The 19,394-nt window shown below is 43.0% G+C and overlaps 1 protein-coding gene across 3 annotated transcripts in view; it reads left to right on the top strand.

Moving 5' to 3' along the window:
• LOC117761668 (low-density lipoprotein receptor-related protein 1-like) overlaps positions 1-19,394 on the top strand; it is a 100,812-nt gene that overhangs the window by 34,875 nt on the left and 46,543 nt on the right. For 2 of the 3 annotated variants that reach the window (XM_034585764.1, XM_034585763.1), the window contains exons 4-12: positions 2,175-2,294; positions 2,987-3,115; positions 3,212-3,475; positions 12,435-12,597; positions 14,095-14,317; positions 16,497-16,686; positions 16,778-16,921; positions 18,234-18,470; positions 18,971-19,151. In XM_034585764.1, the coding sequence (XP_034441655.1) occupies positions 2,175-2,294; positions 2,987-3,115; positions 3,212-3,475; positions 12,435-12,597; positions 14,095-14,317; positions 16,497-16,686; positions 16,778-16,921; positions 18,234-18,470; positions 18,971-19,151 (1,651 nt within the window). Of the gene's footprint in view, positions 1-2,174; positions 2,295-2,986; positions 3,116-3,211; positions 3,476-12,434; positions 12,598-14,094; positions 14,318-16,496; positions 16,687-16,777; positions 16,926-18,233; positions 18,471-18,970; positions 19,152-19,394 lie in introns of those variants that run through there. The other variant, XM_034585766.1, reaches the window with a different exon arrangement.

Here is a 19,394-nt window from a genome sequence, read left to right as displayed (position 1 = left end):
TGTGTGTGTGTGTGTGTGTGTGTGTGTGTGTGTGGCATGTGTATCTCTCCGTGACATCTTCTGTTTTCCAGCGAGGTGTTAAGTGCCACAGTCAGGGGTCATCTGACAGATATGAGCGGTTTGCATTCTGAACCCAAACAGAACATTCATGGTCATTTAATTTGCTCCAGAATAAATATTTTGTGGTGTGTGTCATGGTCGGTTGTTTACATTGTTGCCCACGTTGGTTTTCTAAACACATCTCAGTTGTTTGGTGCTCAGACTTGTTTTGGAAAATTCCGGGCACGTCTGTAATTTGAGCTGTGGTTGTCTCAGCAAGCCTCCGGAGTGCAGATGGGAAACTTGTGTACGTGCTGCCTCTCTGTAATATTCATTACTGCAATAATACTTTATCACTGACTTAGGAAATTCATCTGGTCAGTAGCTCTAAGTTATGTAAAGTACAGCACCAGAGCTGTTGTGCTTTTGTTTCCCTTTGAAAGTGTGGCGTCTTGAGGAAGAGTTTGTTGATCCTGGGCTGTTCCTCTCTCCCCGGAGATGTTGTGTTAGTGCGAATCGTCTGCCAGCGTTTCTGGGCAAAGTGAATCATTTGTGACTGATAGATCTCAGCCCGGTTTGACATGGCTGTGTCTGTTTGACTATGACTCACTGTGTCTTTATTTGTATCTCACAGGATGTGCAGAGCTCTGAAAACTCTGCTGAGGTTCCATTACGCAGTCACTCAGCTGACTGGAAGGTGTGATTGGAGCGTGCTGTGTTTGTGCCCCTCTGTGTTTGATGTGGAGTATGTAGCAGTGGAGATGGTTGGGGTTAGCAGGGAGGTATTGATTGTCGAATCAGGCCTGATGTATTTGTTTGCTTTCCATTCCGGGGTTAGATATCTAATATTTATTGTACTGGGAGGCACGGTGGTGCAGTGGTTAGAACTGACGCCTCACAGCAAAAAGGTTCTGGGTTTGAACCTGATCTGAGTTTGCATGTTCTCCCCGTGTCTGCGTGGGTTTTCTCCAGGTACCATGATTTCCTCCCAATGTCCAAAGACATGTGGCTTAGGTCAATTGGGTGTGAATGTGTTTGTCTCTAAATGGCTGCGTCCACACTACATTTTTATTAACACATCACTCTTGCCGTCCATACAATATTCATAATATTCTATGTTTTAATTCATAAAAACATAGAAGTTTGGAAGCGCTGCTGGCCCTGTTTTATTTTAAAGACTCCGGGGCTGCATTGTAGTATGGACAGGAAAAATAAAAACGATTGGAAGTGATGGCGAAGTCTCCCACATTCGCTTCCTGATTGGTTCTTCTCAGTTACAACTCAAGTGTGGATGAATACTTATGGTTTTAGAGCACCATTTTGTGAATTAAATATAGAAGTATGGATGTAGTCTATTACCTCCCTGCCATAACCGGGACCCTTCCATGGAAGTTCCCACTTATCGCCTATATTGTCAGCTTGTATTGGCTCCAGCCCCCCCTGTGACCCTCGAAGGACACGCAGTGTAGATAATGGATGACAGGGTTTGTTTTACTCCAGGGATTTGCTCTCATCAATGTTGGATTCTGGTCAATAGATGTTTTTTGTTTTCAGTGCCAGATTGAGACGCTATATCTACGAGCCTTTAAGTTTCTGAAATGCTGATATACTACTCGCACTACATTCAACCACAGTTACTGTAGATGACATTTCATTTCACTTCTGATGCTAAGCCCAATATTTCAACATGAGCCTCACTGGCTCATGAGGAGGAGGTCGCGGGGAGCATTGTTCAAATTTAGCCGTACACGTCAACAATTAATGCACCTCCGCTCCCAGCTGAGCTCTAAATGTTCTCCAAAAAAGGGAACAATGGCAGCTTCAGCGGCACCTGCTCCTGATACCTACAGGCATGTCGTAAGCTCTGTGTCTGCCAGATAGCACCAAGTGGGATGAATGAAACTTAACAGATCACAGTATAATTTGTGGGTTTATAGCGGAATGTTAAATGGATTATTACGTAATTACGCGCAAATCCACTTCCCTTTAGAACCGCGGTCGTCTGTGTTTGCAGCCCGATACAATGTGGGCGACAGGAAATAAACATGAATAAACACTCCCCCCTTGTTCCTGCATTCATTGCCTCATCATCCTCTCTCTCTCTCTCCCCCCCCCTCTTCTGTGTCTATCTTCAGAGTTCATATCCAACTGCACGCTCATGGGATGTCAGGAACACTGTGCAGTGACTCCTGGAGGGCCCGCTTGTTACTGTAAAGGTGGTTATGAGATCAGCGCAGATGGAAAGATGTGTAAAGGTGAGTTCTTGTAAGCACCTCAGTGATGCCTGCCATTTAGAATAAACTGTAATCAATAAGTCGCAATAGAAAAATACCAGATGATTCATCTTTATATTTAAATATATTTATATGAAAAGGAAACTGCAGCATTGACAGTATGAGAAACCCACTGGATATGTGCAAAATGTTGTTCACTGTGCAGCATCAGCAGCAAACATAAGCTTATGTGGCTTACACGCTTATCTGTCCAGTAACTCCACATCAGTGCTGCAGTTATTTCATCCCCCAAAGCTGCAGCGCCACTGTTTATTTAGGTTTTTTGAGAAACTCAGCCACGTGCCGAGCACTCAGTGGGTAGCTCAGGGGGCGTGGGAGTGTGGGGCATTTACCACAAAAGCCTGTTTAGAAACACTGAAATCTCAGTAGTCATTTGGGTTCACAGAGGACTGACTGGCAGCGATGAGCGATGCTTATGTAAGCCTAGCCAATGAATTATCACACAATAAGTGAATCACAGACTCAACCTGGCAAAAACACATGACACATGGAATACAGAATAATGCTTCGCTAAGCAGAGTGAGTCTTTTTAATCAGCAGTTTTATATATCATCTGTGGAAGGGTCTATGTTTTTATATTAATCCTCTGTGCTTTCTGAACTATTTTTTATTTTAACTGAGCAATAACACTATCTGTGGTTTTTGTGGTTCAGATTTTGATGAGTGCACAGTGTACGGGACCTGCAGTCAGACCTGTACGAACACTGAAGGCTCTTACACCTGCTCCTGTGTGGAGGGCTACTTGTCTCAGCCAGACAACCGCTCCTGCAAGGCCAAGAATGGTGAGTAGCAACACACACCCGCAGGACTGAATGACCGATCTCTGTTCAAGTTCCTCGTGTTTACTCTAAGCTCTGTCATTTATGTCACCTTTCTAGTACCAGTAGATCGTCTGCCTGTACTGTTGATCGCCAACTCCCAGAACATCCAAGCCACCTCTCTGAGTGGAACCACACTCCACAGCCTGCTGTCCACCAGCACCAAACAAACCACTGCCATGGATTTCCTCTATGCCGAGGAGACAGTCTGCTGGATCCACGTCGGGGAATCCCCCTCGTCCACACACCTCAAATGTGCCAAGATCCCCAATCTGAAGAGCTTTGCAGAGGAGAGGGTCATCAACATCTCCCTCAGCCTGCACCGTAAGTACACCACAACATTTCTAAATTACACTGTAATGGTCTAACTGGCATTCACTGAGCAGCAGCACAGAAGTCAGCACACTATGATCTGCACGGGCCAATAATACACAGTTCAATTCTTTACACATAATGCATAATAACACACACCATGCCGCCTCACCCAAAGTATCTCTGTGTGTGTGTGTGTACAAGTTTTCAGGATTTTCTAATGGGACAAAGGCCAGAGGCACTCTCCATCACTGGTGGCCACACAGCAGCAATCTGTCAAACATAATTTTTTCAGGCTGAATCCTCCAGTTTCTGGCTGTGGGGTTGTTTATGTGCACATCTCAGACCTGCACCACACTTCATATAACGTATATAGAATTTGTATTTGTACATAACTCACAATGAATTGTGTGTGACAAGCAAGTAACACATCTTCTCACTCAGAAAAGTATATTTCACTCTTCTATTCTTCCTGCAAGTTTGGATTAAGTGGAGTATAGAAGTGATGTGTACAGCAGGATCATAAAGATACACTACACCTGCAGCAGCTGGAGCTGAAACTTTTCAATAAGTTGGATACACATTTGCTTTGCAGACAACTTTACACACACCAAGGGGGTCTTCAACATATGATATTTCAGACAATACAATGGGGGCACTAGTATGAGGTAAGGTGATGACTCCGGGTACCACACGGTCCACAATATGAAAACATTCAGCATAAAATGCCCAACAATATTGGCCACATAAATAACTCATCCAGATTCGTGCAACACCCTGTCAATCAAACTACGCCAGTATCACAGTCACTGTTCGCAGAAAATCCTGGCCGTGGATTTCTCACTTAAACGAGTGCTGGTACTGGTAGTGCTGTGTTTTGTGGACTTGGGCTATGACCGTATCCCCTAGGGAGCCTGTCGGTTAATGCGAGGGTACAGGAAACCAGGGCCGATGTTAGTAGCCATCTTTGTCTGACCGAAGTTAGTGCCTTGTCCATATCCTCCACACAAAGGTCATCGTGTCTGGTTTGGGAACCTCGGAATCGTGTTCCTGCTCTTTGGAGACGATGTGGTTCTGTCGGCTTCGTCCCACTGTGACAAGTCTGAGTCAAGTCTGGGGCAGTGACCTAACGAAAAAAAGGGTTGTGAATACAAGCGGCTGAATTTAGTTCCTTAGGGTGGCTGTGCTCAGCCTTAGAGATGGGGTGAAGAGTAAGGACATCCAGAGGGAGCAGAGTTGCTGCCCCTTTGCATCGAAAGGAGCCAGTTGAGGGTCCAGGTATGTGATTAGGATGCCTCCAGGGCGGCCTCAATCGGAAGGTTCTCAGGGCATGTGCAACTGGAAGGAGTCCCAGAGGAAGATCCAAAACTCGCTGGAGGGATTAAATAAATCCTATGTGCCCCGAGAACTCCTTGGATTTCTCCAAGGGGAGTTGCAAAGCATCTCTGGGGAGATAGACATCTTGAATACCCTGCTTAGCCTCCTGCCATTCAGAACTAACCTCAAATATGCGGGATGGATGGAATAGAATGGATAGAAACAGGCATCACTTCAACAATGATGCTGCAAACCTTTTTTTGACATCACAGTTCATGAGAAAAGTTTAACTAACCATGACTCATTCAAATTCAAGCCATAACACACAGGTACTCTTCACCCACACTTGAGGGAGATCTACTTCCCACAACACCCAATGAACTTTGTCACACCAACACAGGAGAACTGCTTTTCTTCAACATTTTTAACAAATTATCCTTTTAAAAAGCGATGGGGATGAAATTTGCATTTCAAACACCTCATTCATCTAACGGGGAGAAATTTGCCGAACTCTCCAAACTAGAATGGACATATTTCTTTTCCTAATCTGTCTGTGGGTTGTTTTAAATAAGTTTCAGTTTTAAATTTAAATGATAACAGGTGGGCAAAAAAAGCCCAGAATTGTGGCCAGAACCGAAACATCAATCCCTGTGGAATAGACGCGTCCCTAGCTTCTCTTTGCTCATGCACAGCCTGTGAGTCATATTTGACGGTAAGACATTAAAAGCAGCTGGGTTTTTCCATGACCTAAATTTTGTTTGCACAAGTCAATGAAGATTCTTTCGTCCCAAAAAAAAAAAATGAAGCTGAGTGCGAGAGACGGTGCAGATGTAAGAAGTGGAATTAAATGCAAATGTGTATCGCCTGCACGTTTGAAGCTGCCACACCCACACTCTGCATGCTCCTCGCCAAGTCACGGCCGGATTTGTTTGGCCTGCTTGTTTTCAGTGAGTCAGAAGGAGAGCAGCAACGGAAACAACACCCTCATCCTCACAGCGTCAACAGAGGTGCTTCATTTTACTATCTTATAGGGAAGTGGTGGACAGATGGTTTGTTCTCGCTGCAGTATCATTCTTATCTGCAATTAAAGGAATTTGCTTTGAATGAAAACAACATTGCACTTATGCGCTCACTTATCTTTACATTTATTCTGCCCCTGTCCTTCCCCAGTTGTCACCACAATCACTTAATTCAACCTCTAATCTCTACACAAGGTTAATGCAGACATACAGTCATTGTATTGAATCTGTTCTTTGCCTGCAGACATTGTGACTGAACACATTCGCTCAATGTGCAGCAGCCCGTCTCCATTCGCATCTCTTTCCCATGAACGTGACAGAAATGACTTCTTCCACGCAGACCATCAGAGAAAATGAAAAGGCCGAATGATGACAGTCGGGCGGCTCTGTCTTCCGCATGCACGCACAATGTTGTGTAGCTGACATTCGGAAATATGTTCATTTCAGTCCAGATGATATCAGACAAGCTCTGAACAATGGAAATTATGCATGAGGCATTTTGGCATCCCTCGCAGTAATAAGACGAAGGAGCCTGATGCACATCTCTGTGTATTTTAAGCCTCGAAAACGCCGGATGTGTTGCTGTTAAATTACACGGTACTTCTTTTAATCAATCAGGCTGATGGGGGGAAACATGCCATTATAACACCATCTCCAAATTACAAAATTAAAAATGACAGTTACATCAGCGATATACAGATTTCACCTTAGGAAACATGCATTTGTGCTTAATGAGTGTGATGAGAGTAATGTAAAATCACTGTCGCTGTAATCGTGCAACTGTAACTCGGCTCACATTGGACTCTGCAATTTAGGGAGCAGAAGAATTTGCAGGAAATTCCAGCAGCTTCAGCTGGGTTCTCCACGCCTGCTCCCCCACACACACACACATGAACACCCATACATACACTGTGGTGCTCATGTGCAGACACACACTGATAGATGCATTTTGTGCACACACACAAAAAGAAGAACTGGCCGTATTTACGAGCAAGTACACATGTAAAATTGTGTACTGGTTCTGAATGTTTTTCAGAATAAAAACAACCATATTGGAGTCAAACGGGGGCTGGATATGCTGTAAACAGTGGATAAAGCATTCATTTTAGTATTTATTTTGACATGGATTTGTCAGGAAGATGTGCATCCTTTGACCACTCAGCCAAAGCCCAACAGTATGCTGAGCGTCAGCACAAAATCCTTTTATACATGTATCTCAAAGTGCAGTTTTTTCACATCTGTTCTAGTCCATAATCTGGAGCGGCTGTCCAGACGCAGACAGCGGGCTTGATCTTTTTGGGCAGTCTGCTGGCGTGTGAGGGTGACAGAATGGGAGGAGCAGCTTTATGATTACAGTCAACATGGAGGGAGCGAGGGAGCAGCCAATGGCGAGGGGTGAACATACAGGAAATGATGTGTGTGCGGTTGGGGTGACTCATGACCTCAGTATGCTACAGATGAGTTGTCCAGATGTGTCTCCGCCCCCCCCTCCTCCCTCTCGCACTCTCACTCTCTCACTTAGTTTCAGCTTTCAGAGTTCATGAAACAGACACTTTCTCTCATTCTATACCTGACAAGGCTAATTATACCAATAATGTAATTTAGGTTTCCATCCACTCATTTTAGCTTTTATTTTAAAATCTCATTATTATTTTTAGAAAAACAGATCCATTCTAACTGTGCTGTGCTTCTCAGACATCATTCAAGCTGCCTTCAGACATTCACTGAAGTCAGGACATTTTCCTGAATTTTGTGCAGTGAATGGCTCCAAACTTTAAGGACATTTTTCTGCCAACCTCTTAGGAAATGTCCGGAGAATGTCCAAGAGAGTGCATGTGACAATACAGCAAGATATTTACAATAGACAAGTTGGCGTGTTGATAACGTTTCTGACACGCGATATATGCAAAACTGAAAAAACAAACAATACAAATATCTCAGAATGAAAAAGAGGAAAGCAGAGATGAAGATGTTAAACTGGAAAGACGGTGAGATTCGAGAGCTTTTGGCGATAAGGGCTGCAAATAAAATGCATATGTCAAGTCCTGCTTCTTGCATGTTCTTCCAATGTTCCAGACATTTTCCGGTTGTTGTGAACCGACTGACCTGGACATTCTCCTGTTGCGTTCCTTATAGGTGAAAGGCAAACTGTTCATGTCTGAAAATGGCTTTATTGTAACATGAGGTGACAAATGATTTATTGATGCAGGAACCAAACAACCTTTTAACACATATGTCCCTGGTGAAAGTCAGTTCAGATGTAGGGCTGCTGAGCTGCAGAGCTCTCCCTGGGAGGAAATCGTTTAACTTCACTTTTCATTCAGTGAAAAGTCGACGCTGATGCCCCACATGCAAAAGAGGACTGATCCCTCTCTCCCTGTCACTAAGCCCCTCTTCCTCCCTGCTTGTACTGTAAGAGCTACAGTACCTGCCCCCACCCCTGCACAGTGAGCTTGCACAGTGTGCTGCTTAACACAGACACTGGCATGAAATCTCCTTAAGAGGTCATGTGCTGTTAAAAGGCAAGCCAGTCAGCACTTTTTCAAATCGTCTCTACATCCAGCACATGCTCTAGTTCAGCTTTAAACCTGCTCCTCCTCCTCCTCCTCCTCATTACCCGTCACACACATTAACCCAGAACTATTAATGACATGTTTTCTTTCAGTCTAAGACTAAACTAGTCTATCCACTTTATTTCCTTTGGTCCTGTTGCCGTGGCCGACCTCAACAAAAACCACATTTGGAGCCCAAAAGGTTCATGTTTGTTTGTTTCCCAATGTGATGCTTTCTCCAGATGGGGAGTGTTGGCATAGAAAGCGAGTGGGGGTTGGGTTAGTGCATGAGCATGTGTTAAAGCTTCAATCACAGTTGTAGTTGTTGTGGAGCAAGGTATTTTTCTTAGGTGAGGAATGAAATGATTCTCAGTCAGTCGAACTTGTCTTTGTGGTTTTTAATGCATCAGAAGCGAAAGCTATCACAGCTATTAAGCTCTTGGCCGAGGGAGAAAACTCCTGTTTCACACAGAGAGGGTGATACAGAATCGCTCATGACTAAGCAACATCTAGGAGTGCACTCTGTTTAACATAACGCAGCTCATTCACAGAAAACAGGATGTCCTAAAAGCAATACAATAAAATGTAATATAATAATAATAACAATACATTTTATTTATAAAGCACCTTTCATACATAAAATGCAGCTCAGACTGCTTTACAATAAAATCAGTCGCCTCAAATAAGATAGATCCATTAGAACACGTTAGCAATAATACAAAGACTTGGGATAAAAATATAAAACTAGCAAAAGGTATATTACAAAAAAGGGAACAAATTAACAACAATAAATGTAGACATATGAATATAATGACACACAGTTAATATAGTAGTTGATCATGATAAATTGACAGAACAGTAATGTGACAGTTCAGAGGTACCAAGGCTGCATTAACTCCATTAAAAGGAATTATAGTGATTTTACAAGACTATCGATCCCCTGTGTGAGCAGCGTAGTTCCAGCCGCGGGTGCCTGTGAAGATGTATGCCCGACACTTCAGCTCCCTCATATAGTTACTGGAGTGAAACTCTGCCTAGAATTGCTTCATTTAACAAACATACATTATCGAGGCAACCGCTATGGGAGCGTGGAATACGAAAACACACAGAAAACATGTTGTTTAGAGGGGAGGAGGGGGAAAAATGGAGAAGGCAGCCGTTGCTGTTTTTTCAATTACTCTGTGTTGTTGTTTTTTTTATAGCATAGTTTCAGACAGTCAGAGCTGCAGTTAATGAATCCAGACTGTTTTCCCACCTCTGGGGAGCAGACGGAAAAGGGATGGATGCAGGGATGATGCATGGAGGAGGAGAGAGCAGGAAGGAGAATGGGAGGAGATAGAAAAGTCTCCGGCATTTCTGTTTAGCAGAAGTGGAGTGAAATGGAGAGCAGGAGGTGTCAGAGAGCAAGGGGACGGCCATTTTTCTTTCTTTTTTTACTGGGGTTTTAGCACACTCGTCGTATGTTGCACAATCTCCTCTTCCCCCCCCTCAGTTGTTTATCCATTGCTTAATCAGTGAATCAGTGTGTTGTTGAGCAGCTGGAAGCGTTTAAACAGAGAACTCTGTGTTAAAAATTAAGAGCACCTTTGGGAACACGGCCCCTGATTCCCATAAACCTCAGAAATGCTGCTGCACAATGGCCAAGTTTCCCTAGTGGAAATCAGATCCCTCTCTCTCGCTCGCTCGCTCTCTCTTCGGCTTTCTCGTGTCTTCTGTCTTTTTCTCTCACTTTTTCTTCCTTTCCTCTCCATCCATCGGCATTTTTCCACTTTCCACTTTTACGTAAACCCCAAATATTTGAGAGTGTGCCATTTCCCTCCCTTTGCTCCCCAGAAAAATGTGTCAGTTATTCTAAACAGAGAGAGCTGCTCTGGAATTACAGTCGGATTTATTGGTCCATAGCTGCTTAGCTTTCACTATGCACACTTTTATTGTGGTCTTATTCTGAGGAATCTGCTTTGTCATTTCCCTCACCCCATTTTCTTCTCTCTCTGTAGAAATCGATCCCCTGCTTTCCCCTAAATCGGCACAGTGACCCGATCACCCTGGTAAACACACCACAACATTAGACCTCCACCCTTAGCGCTGAGCACAGCATGATCATTGATCAAGGACTCCTGCAGCACCACTTTATTCCTTTATTTATCTGAGGTGTTTGAGGACAGGCCTGTGCAGAGCAGAGCTCATGGCAGCTGTGAAAATACAAGTCGTGTGGTTGGTGAAGGCCTCGTCCCTCCTCTACACTCACACTTTCTCTCTCTAGCTCATATACAGAGGTATAGTTTTCTTTGCCCATGTAAAGATCAATATTTACAGGTGCCATGGTCCGTTTTGGAAGAAGTATTCTGATTCTTTACACATGTAAAATTAGTAAAATCACGGTGTAAAAATACTCAATTCAGTAAAAATCTTGCATTTAAAATGTTAAATCATTTATAATTATTATTTTTATATAAGTAATGCTCATGATGACTATGTGAAACCATAGGCTGTATATAAAGATGGAATTCCTCCCACCATCTGGAAATGAAGCAAAAATATCCCAGATACGATCACTGCTATCTTGCGCAGTAGTGATCGGGGAATGTAGCCATGGTAGCGTGGTTTTGTCAATACACATGCTCGGCCAATCGTGAGTCTGTCTCAGCTGCCATTTATGACATTTCACTTTGGCATCAATTAACTAATTTATATTTACCTTAATTGTTCCATGTAGACTCAAAAACAACTTTGATTGAATGCTAATGTTGCTATATGTTGTTGCATGTTTGCTAACAACAACTTAAAAACCTAAACGTAGCTCTTTACACTGCCCCCTAGTGGCCAGAAAGAAAACACTTCTTAGAGGTGTATCGTGTTATTAGCTAAAATTTCTTAAAAGTATCAAAAGTTAAAATATTCTATATTCTGGTGGCAGCATATAGCAACTGTAGCTGATCAAGATGGAGCTGATTGTTACCTTTTTACATAATGCTGGATAGTTGAATATTCTGTATAGTCATGCCTGTATCGCCAGGCATCATCAGCATCATGTATTTGCTCATTGTAGAGTTTTAAGATGTCGGTATGCAAAGTAAATGACGTGGAATAGAAAGAAAATAATTTCCTCTAATGATACATGTAGTACAAGTAGAAACAGTATTATATTCAAGGACTGTGGTTAAATAAATACGTTACGGGAAATTCACAATTCTGGACATATGATCTCCCCCCATCTTTCCTTCAGCCTTCACAATAGCTTTCTTTCTCTGGTCCTTGGCTCAGACTTGTGCGGCTGAGCTGGTGTTTGAGGAAAGGAAGGAAGAGGTGGGAAAACAAGAACCAGAGAGAGGGATATATTAATGTCTCATGTTATTCTGTTTCACTATTTTTTCTCCTCCTTCAGATCCCCCCACCCAACCAACCTCATGTGGTCTTGCACCAGATTCAGCCCAGTTTGGATAGTTCAGTGGCATTCCACTGTTCTTATTCCCCAGCCATGTCTATCTTGAACTTCTGCAGGCTGTTTATGTTCCACTAAGTGCCTGTGTGGTACCACGTGCATGCGTCCAGGTGTTTGATTTTTTGACGACGGGTGGGGCACTAGCCTTTGGCGCGAGCTGAGCCTCGGAGAAATAAACCCAGCGGAAACCACACGCTTTTCGTCGTCGCTTAGTTTCAGCTACGGCAACATCGCACTCCTCGAAGCAGCAAACAGCCCGTCTCATATTCTGTCTGTCTGAGTGACTTTGAATGACAGACACATTACCTGGACACTTGTTTATTGTAGTTGGCTGTCATCTCGTTTGTCAGGAAAAACCTGAACGTTTTTACTGTGTATGTATGTATGTGTGTGTGTGTTGAAGCTGTTGAAGTAGCTGCTGCACAGTGTTGCTGACTAATTTACTTCATCACATGACGATGAGTTAAAACTCTCAACCATCTGCAACAAGTACAACAACATCACACGCTCAAGCTCTGTTCCAGTCAAAATGAATCTATTCTAGTACTGAAAACATTGTTTCTGCTTCCCCCTGCACCTCCCGTGTCATGCCTTACCCCCCTCCTTATCCCTCTTCCCCCACCCCCACCTCCTCCATCCAGATGTGGAGCAGATGGCCATCGACTGGCTCACCGGAAACTTCTACTTTGTGGATGACGTGGACGACAGGATCTTCGTGTGTGACAAGGACGGGCAGACATGTGTCACCCTCCTGGACCAGGAGCTGTACAACCCTAAAGGCATCGCCCTTGACCCCACGATGGGGTTAGTTTAAAAAGCACACACACACACACACACACACACACACACACACACATCCAGAGACAGGCTCCTCTTATGTATGCGTGCTAGTTTTCCTGAATGCATAAAGATCCAAGTCTTTCGTGCAAACTAATGGTTCACAAGTGAAGTCAGACTCCTGTCGTCTGTCATTGTTACCCAACTTTGGAGTTTGAATAGGAGGCGGGGGGTGGGGGCTAAATGGAGGTTTTGACGTTGCAGTAATTGAGCACAGATGTTCTGTTTGCATTGTGTCGCACTGACTGTGTCGGTCCTGATTGTAAAAACATGTTGTTTTTTTGGCTCCTTTGTTTATAACTAGACTTTTCAGCTGAATTCCGGAAAGTGTGTGTGTGTGTGTGTGTGTGTGTGTGTGTGTGTGTGTGTGTGTGTGTGTGTGTGTGTGTGTGTGTGTGTGTGTGTGTGTGTGTGTGTGTGTGTGTGTGTGTGTGTGTGTGTGTGTGTTCGAAGAGCTGTGTTTGGAAAGAAAAAAAACCCCCTGACTGCTCCAGTGTGAGAATGTGTATGTGTGCACACATTTGCTTTGAGCTACATGCATCCTTTTCATTCCATGCAATTTTCTCTGCTGTAATTGGTTCTTCCAGTAACAAGGTCAGAGGGATTCAACGTGGCTGTTTTTTGTATATATATATATATATTTTTTATTTGTCGTAGTCTGCAGTTTCATTAGAGGGAGAGAGAAACGGCAATGATAACACCATGACAGCGAAAATCATCTTTTGTAGTTCTGTTAAATTAGTGAACACAAAACCCTTCACACACTGATGCTTCTGTCTTCACCGTAAGTTAAACTGACAAAGAGGAGGATTGTTATATTTCTGTTTGGCTTCCTCTCCTGGTTACTGGGATGGTGATGAGACTGTTTTCCAGCTTTAAGGCCAATTAAAAAAAGATGTAGTAATAGATCTACTGTGAGCATGATTTGTTATTTGCAGGTTTACAGAGGAAATGTGTTTTTTTCAGAATATTGCTCGTCTATCTATTGTAGACTTTAGGTATTTATTTTTAATGCTTTTACTCAAAATCCTGCACCTGGACTCAAATAGCCATCGCTTGTTCTTAGATTTGCTCTGCTTGTGCTCAAACTGTACACTTGCACTCAGATATTTTGTTGCTTGGACAGATTATCCGAACTCCTGCTTTGACTCTTCTCCTTATGCGTGCAGAGGCAGATGAGTAATGCTCATGGATTTCTCATCTGCTTTTGAATAAAGATGGGGGGAAAAAAAACATAACAACCCAAACCTAAAGATATTAAGCAAATAATCCACATTTTTTCTTGAAAGAAATTACATAAATCTTACTTGCTGTCTGGCGCCAGAGATTTTTCTCACCTTTCTACTTTTGCTTCCTGAAAAGCTAAATTATAATGATCTCCTTGTGTCAGGGTGGTCATTCAGTTGTAACAAAAGGATCAAACTATCCATCCTTGCTCAGGTCTGATCCTTTTTGTGTCCTCAGGAAGGTGTTCTTCACCGACTACGGTCAGATCCCGAAGGTGGAGCGCTGCGACATGGACGGTCAGAACCGCACCAAGCTGGTGGACAGTAAGATCGTGTTCCCGCACGGCATCACGCTGGACCTTGTCAGCAGGCTGGTGTACTGGGCCGATGCCTATCTGGACTACATCGAGGTGGTGGACTACGAAGGCAAGAACCGACACACCATCATCCAAGGCCTGCTGGTGAGAACGCAGCTGTACTGCACACACGCCACACTCCAATTTACCTTCCATCAGCCGGGAGATAATCTGGGTTTAATTTACGGCCCTTCTGTCTGCTATTCATAATGCTCTGAATCACAGTCTGTTGGGCTGTAAAGTTCCCTATATATCTATAACGCACCTTATGTTTCTCCTGTGAGCTGCTGTTATGTGTTCTTGGCCGGTGAGTTACGAGCGGGGGGAAGATGGTCGACATTTGGTGTTTCATTGAAGCTGCTGATGAATAGTGTCTAATAACGAGGCTGTTAATGTTGCGCTGCTGCTGAAGCACAGTGGCTCTTAAACCTATTACTGTGATCTGTGGAGAAGTAATGGCTTCTATTTACTCACCGAGCCTAAGGACACACACACAAACCTGTGTGTGTGTGTGTGTGTGTGTGTGTGTGTGTGTGTGTGTGTGTGTGTGTGTGTGTGTGTGTGTGTGTGTGTGTGTGTGTGTGTGTGTGTGTGTGTGTGTGTGTGTGTGTGTGTGTGTGTGTGTGTGTGTGTGTACCTGTAATAGGGCATTAGTAAGGCCTTCAGGTTATGTGGTTATTGATGATGCTGCTTTTTGGGCTGGTTTATCTGCAGCATTTGTCTCTCCTTCTAACTGGTCTCTTTAAGCTGCAGGGGAAACTTGAAGTTTGACTTTTTTAAAGTCAAATGGAGATACAGGGCTTGTTGTTTAAAAGAGAGTGTCTTACTCTTGTGTGAAATCAACACTAAAGCTCGATTTAGGGGCAGATATCGATTTTAGGAAGTAAAAAATGTACGATATAAATACATTGGTTTAAATATACATAAATAATGTAATGTAACTGAGGCTTTAGTTTAACCATCAAATTTATAAATGAGTTTGTCGTTCTCTGTCCATTAAGAAAAGTTTAAAACCAAAACCTTCACTCAGAATCAAAATCAGTGACTTAAAAGAAATAATAGAAATTTATCGATATCGACTGATATGAAAATTGTTTGGCTGTGTTTTCCATCCCTACAAACAATGAAAAGCCAACTACAACCAAATATATAGCACTTTAATTGAGTAAAAAAAACAATAAATCCACATATTTTCTGAATAGTTTCATACTGTAAAAGATTTCACATAAGCAGACATAAATGCAGATAATATGTTTTTGAAAGGCTCATATCGGCCAATTTTAATCAGCCAACCAATAAAACATTCAGGCTCCAATCTATAGCTTTTTTCTCATGGCTAACGTTGGTCTGGTTTGTCTTGGTTAAATCTGTGAGTAAAGGTGACACAGAGCAATATCATGTTTCCTCACACTCTCATTCTAATTGACTGTGTCACCTTCACAGAGCTTTGCCCTCCAGCCTTTGTTAATAACTGTGTATCTTATTGGCTGTTTGTGTCTCTACGACCCGCTGAGCTCCTTACAGCCTGCTGTGACAGATCGCAGTCCTGCCTCAGGTTTTTCAGCCGCTGCTGTGAGGACGCCGCCTCTGGAGACACTGAGTCAGATCTGACAGTCCCCGTCCTCCTGATTGTCTTTTCAGATGAAGTTTGCCCGTGTCTATTGTGAAATCTCTGGACGCTTTGTCGCTTTACAAAACCACTTTATACTTTTGTCACGCAACACACCAGTTTCTGAGCGAGTGGCTTTTGAAATTTTATATCAAGACACTTCAAGAAGAGTTACGGTAAACAGTTTAAACACAGTCCCACATCAGTGCACATGGTTTATTTGAATGCAGGTTACCATGGCAACAGTACATCTTCATGCAGTAGCGTCTCTCGTCTCCTGATATAGAACATAAAGAATTCGGTTAAATGTTGTATTTGGGCATTGTCTAAATGGTTTTGGTTATTTTCATATATCAGGACACATTTGTCTGTGTTAATGTTTACACACATATTAACACATAACATCAGACAAGAAACTGTATGAAGGTGCTGCAGGAGAGTTCAACACTGAAAATAGCTCTTAGAAGACATGTGCACAACTGAAGTGAAGATTTAAAACACAAAGGCAGCACTGATGCGAACACTGTCCCTATGGGAGCATATTAAACTTTAACTTCTAAGAGAATAAAGTACTTTATATATTTGTTTTTACAGGCAGAACAGTCTTACCGTCATGCTGTGACACAACTCTCATTAGTGGTTGGATTGTTAAAATCTCCCATTTTTCTTTTTCAGATCGAGCACCTCTACGGCCTGACTGTGTTTGAAAACTATCTGTACGCCACCAATTCAGACAATGCCAACATGCAGCCAAAGACCAGCGTGATCAGGGTCAATCGCTTCAACAGCACAGACTACCAAGTGGTGACCAGGGTGGACAAGGGAGGAGCGCTGCACGTCTACCACCAGAGACGTCAGCCTCCAGGTTGGCCACGCACACACATACAGAAACACAGTTTAGTGTGTCACGCACAGCTAAATGATGTATTAATACTTGCCACCCTCTTGGTGTCCAGTGCGGAGCCATGCATGTGAGGTGGACCAGAATGGGAAGGCCGGAGGCTGCTCTGACATCTGTCTGCTGGGAAACGGCCACAAGACCCGAACCTGCCGCTGTCGCTCGGGATTCAGTCTGGGCAGCGATGGCAAGTCCTGTAAAAGTGAGTAGGACTTCTAATGTAATGTCAAATCAATGATTACGTTTTAGCAATTGCAAATCTACACATCTTCTTTCAAATCGTCTACAAAGAAAGTCCAGTCATGTTAAGATTCTTTCAAACATTCACTGAAGCAGTGATTCCAAACCAGTGGTGCTGGTACTTAAGCTGGTGGTTATGTTGTGGCCAGGTGGTACGTTCTTAGACAGTGAGGAAGCTTAGGTAATTTGAAAGTAATATACAAATTTATTCTGTCAGCCATATCACAAGGAAGAGGTATACAGAGTTGGCTAATTATAATATAAAAGATTGAAACAGATTCCTAACCTAAAATATTAAATATGACTCAGTATAATAATCGATAAATACATGAATAAAGCAAAGTAATGAATAAATGGTTATTTATCTCTATGAGTATCAGCTAAATGAAGATAGTTAAAATTAATGGATTAACAGTTGAAATAGTTCAATTAAAGTAATGGATAAATGTGAAACACCTGAAAACTAACACATGTGGTGAAAAGTAACCGATAAATGGTTCAAACAGCTAAATGAACATTAGTAGACAAACTGGAAATTAAGCACAGACCTTCTGTAAGTTAAAAGTAAAGAATAAATGATTTTTGCCTGTTATTTTAGAAGAAACACACTGAAAACATTATTTTGACACTATACATTTTCACATCCAGTTTAAATCGATTCAAACGCACATTTGGATCATGTCAGGGTTTCTCGAGCTCATCTGATTGCTCTGTGGGGTTCGTCCTCATCGATTCAGCACATCCACAACGGATGTGGTCGTCTTCCTAGAGCAACTGTAAGTATAAACTTGGCAGCCGCAGATATTCAGCTCCGTTGACCTAAAGCCAAGGGCTGCTGAGGTTTGTAAGAGGGATGCACTCCTCCCCTGAGCTGCAGACTGGAAAAGAGCTCTGAACAAAGTAGCTGAGCTGCACCATAACTTAGTCTGGCTCTCTAGCTCCCCACCGACCCCTGCGTAAAGCCGTCTTCCTGATTCAGCTTGTTCTGACAAGTGTTTTAATATTCTATCAACCATTAACAGCCTCATATTGATCCGCCGTCAGAGAAGAGACTGTCCTTGAAAACAACACAGTTGATTTAACGAGAGGCGATCTTTACTCCTCTGCCTCTCCATTGAAAATGACTTCATTTTCATTTAGGGCTTCTGCTGGGCTTGCATGTTGTCACGTTGTCAAAGCAAACCACTTTATAATTAACAGACAATTACACACACAAATGCAGATCTAAGTTACTCTCTTTTTCTCTTTTCCCATGTTTTCTTGTTTTGCCGCAGAACCCGAACACGAGCTCTTCCTGGTCTACGGTAAAGGTCGCCCGGGGGTCATCAGGGGCATGGACATGAACGCCAAGGTGCCGGACGAGTACATGATCCCCATAGAAAACCTGATGAACCCCCGAGCTCTGGACTTCCACTCCGAGAGCGAGTTCATTTACTTTGCCGACGCCACCAGCTTCATCATTGGACGACAGAAGATTGACGGGACGGAGAGAGACACTATTATGAAAGAAGGTTGGTGCAGAGACTTTTTGATCGTGTGACGGCAGAACCAAGGCAGAAAACTGTGTGAAACCAATGACTCAGACTTTCCGCTCTGTGTTTGACACCGAATTTGCTCATGCAAGGAGGCATTTAAGTTACAAATTGAGGATTTGGCCCAGATTTTGGCTGTAAATGAGTTTTTTTTTACAGGTTTACGAGAGGAGACAAACAACCATAGGCTTTATAATTATTTTACAAGCTTAAACCCTGGTTAACAGAACCATATTTGTCTGTTTAATGTTAAGTACTACTTAGATCAAGAGTTTCATCGCACCGCACTCATTTCCAGTGAAATAAAAGCTTGTTTTCAAAAGGTTATATATGCATCAATAGGCAGTGATCCAGTATGAGATCAAGGCTTAAACCTAAAACTATAAAAAGGTGTTTTTTAGTTATGCCACGAGTGAGCGATGTTCATATCTGTGCTGCAGAAACAGACTTCACACTCACATTCTGTGTTTGCGTCTCAGGGATCCACACAGTCGAGGGCATCGCTGTGGACTGGATGGCCGACAACTTGTACTGGACGGACGACGGGCCCAAGAAAACCATCAGCGTGGCTCGGCTGGAAAAGGCTTCACAGACACGCAAAACCCTCATCGAAGGAAAAATGACTCACCCTCGGGCCATTGTTGTCGATCCTCTGCACGGGTAAGTGCGACTAATAGATGGAGGCTGCGATGAAGTTTGGTGTGTGTATTCGGTTTTTCCCGAAAAAAAAAAAGAAGGAGGATGAAGATCATTAAACAACACTGCACTGTCTCTGTAGAGGAAAATGTGGTAGAAAGGTGCACGATTTAGGCAGCACTTGAAATGATGGTGATGTTGAGATGGTTCATGAAGGATGATGAGTGTGTGTCTGTGAGGCCGTGCAATATACAGTGAGGGATGGCT

The sequence above is a fragment of the Hippoglossus hippoglossus genome, chromosome 5, assembly GCF_009819705.1.
Source record: "Hippoglossus hippoglossus isolate fHipHip1 chromosome 5, fHipHip1.pri, whole genome shotgun sequence".
Lineage (NCBI taxonomy): Eukaryota > Metazoa > Chordata > Actinopteri > Pleuronectiformes > Pleuronectidae > Hippoglossus > Hippoglossus hippoglossus.
The sequence above is the reverse complement of the archived record's forward strand: the minus strand, read 5'-3'. Positions and strand labels throughout refer to the sequence as shown.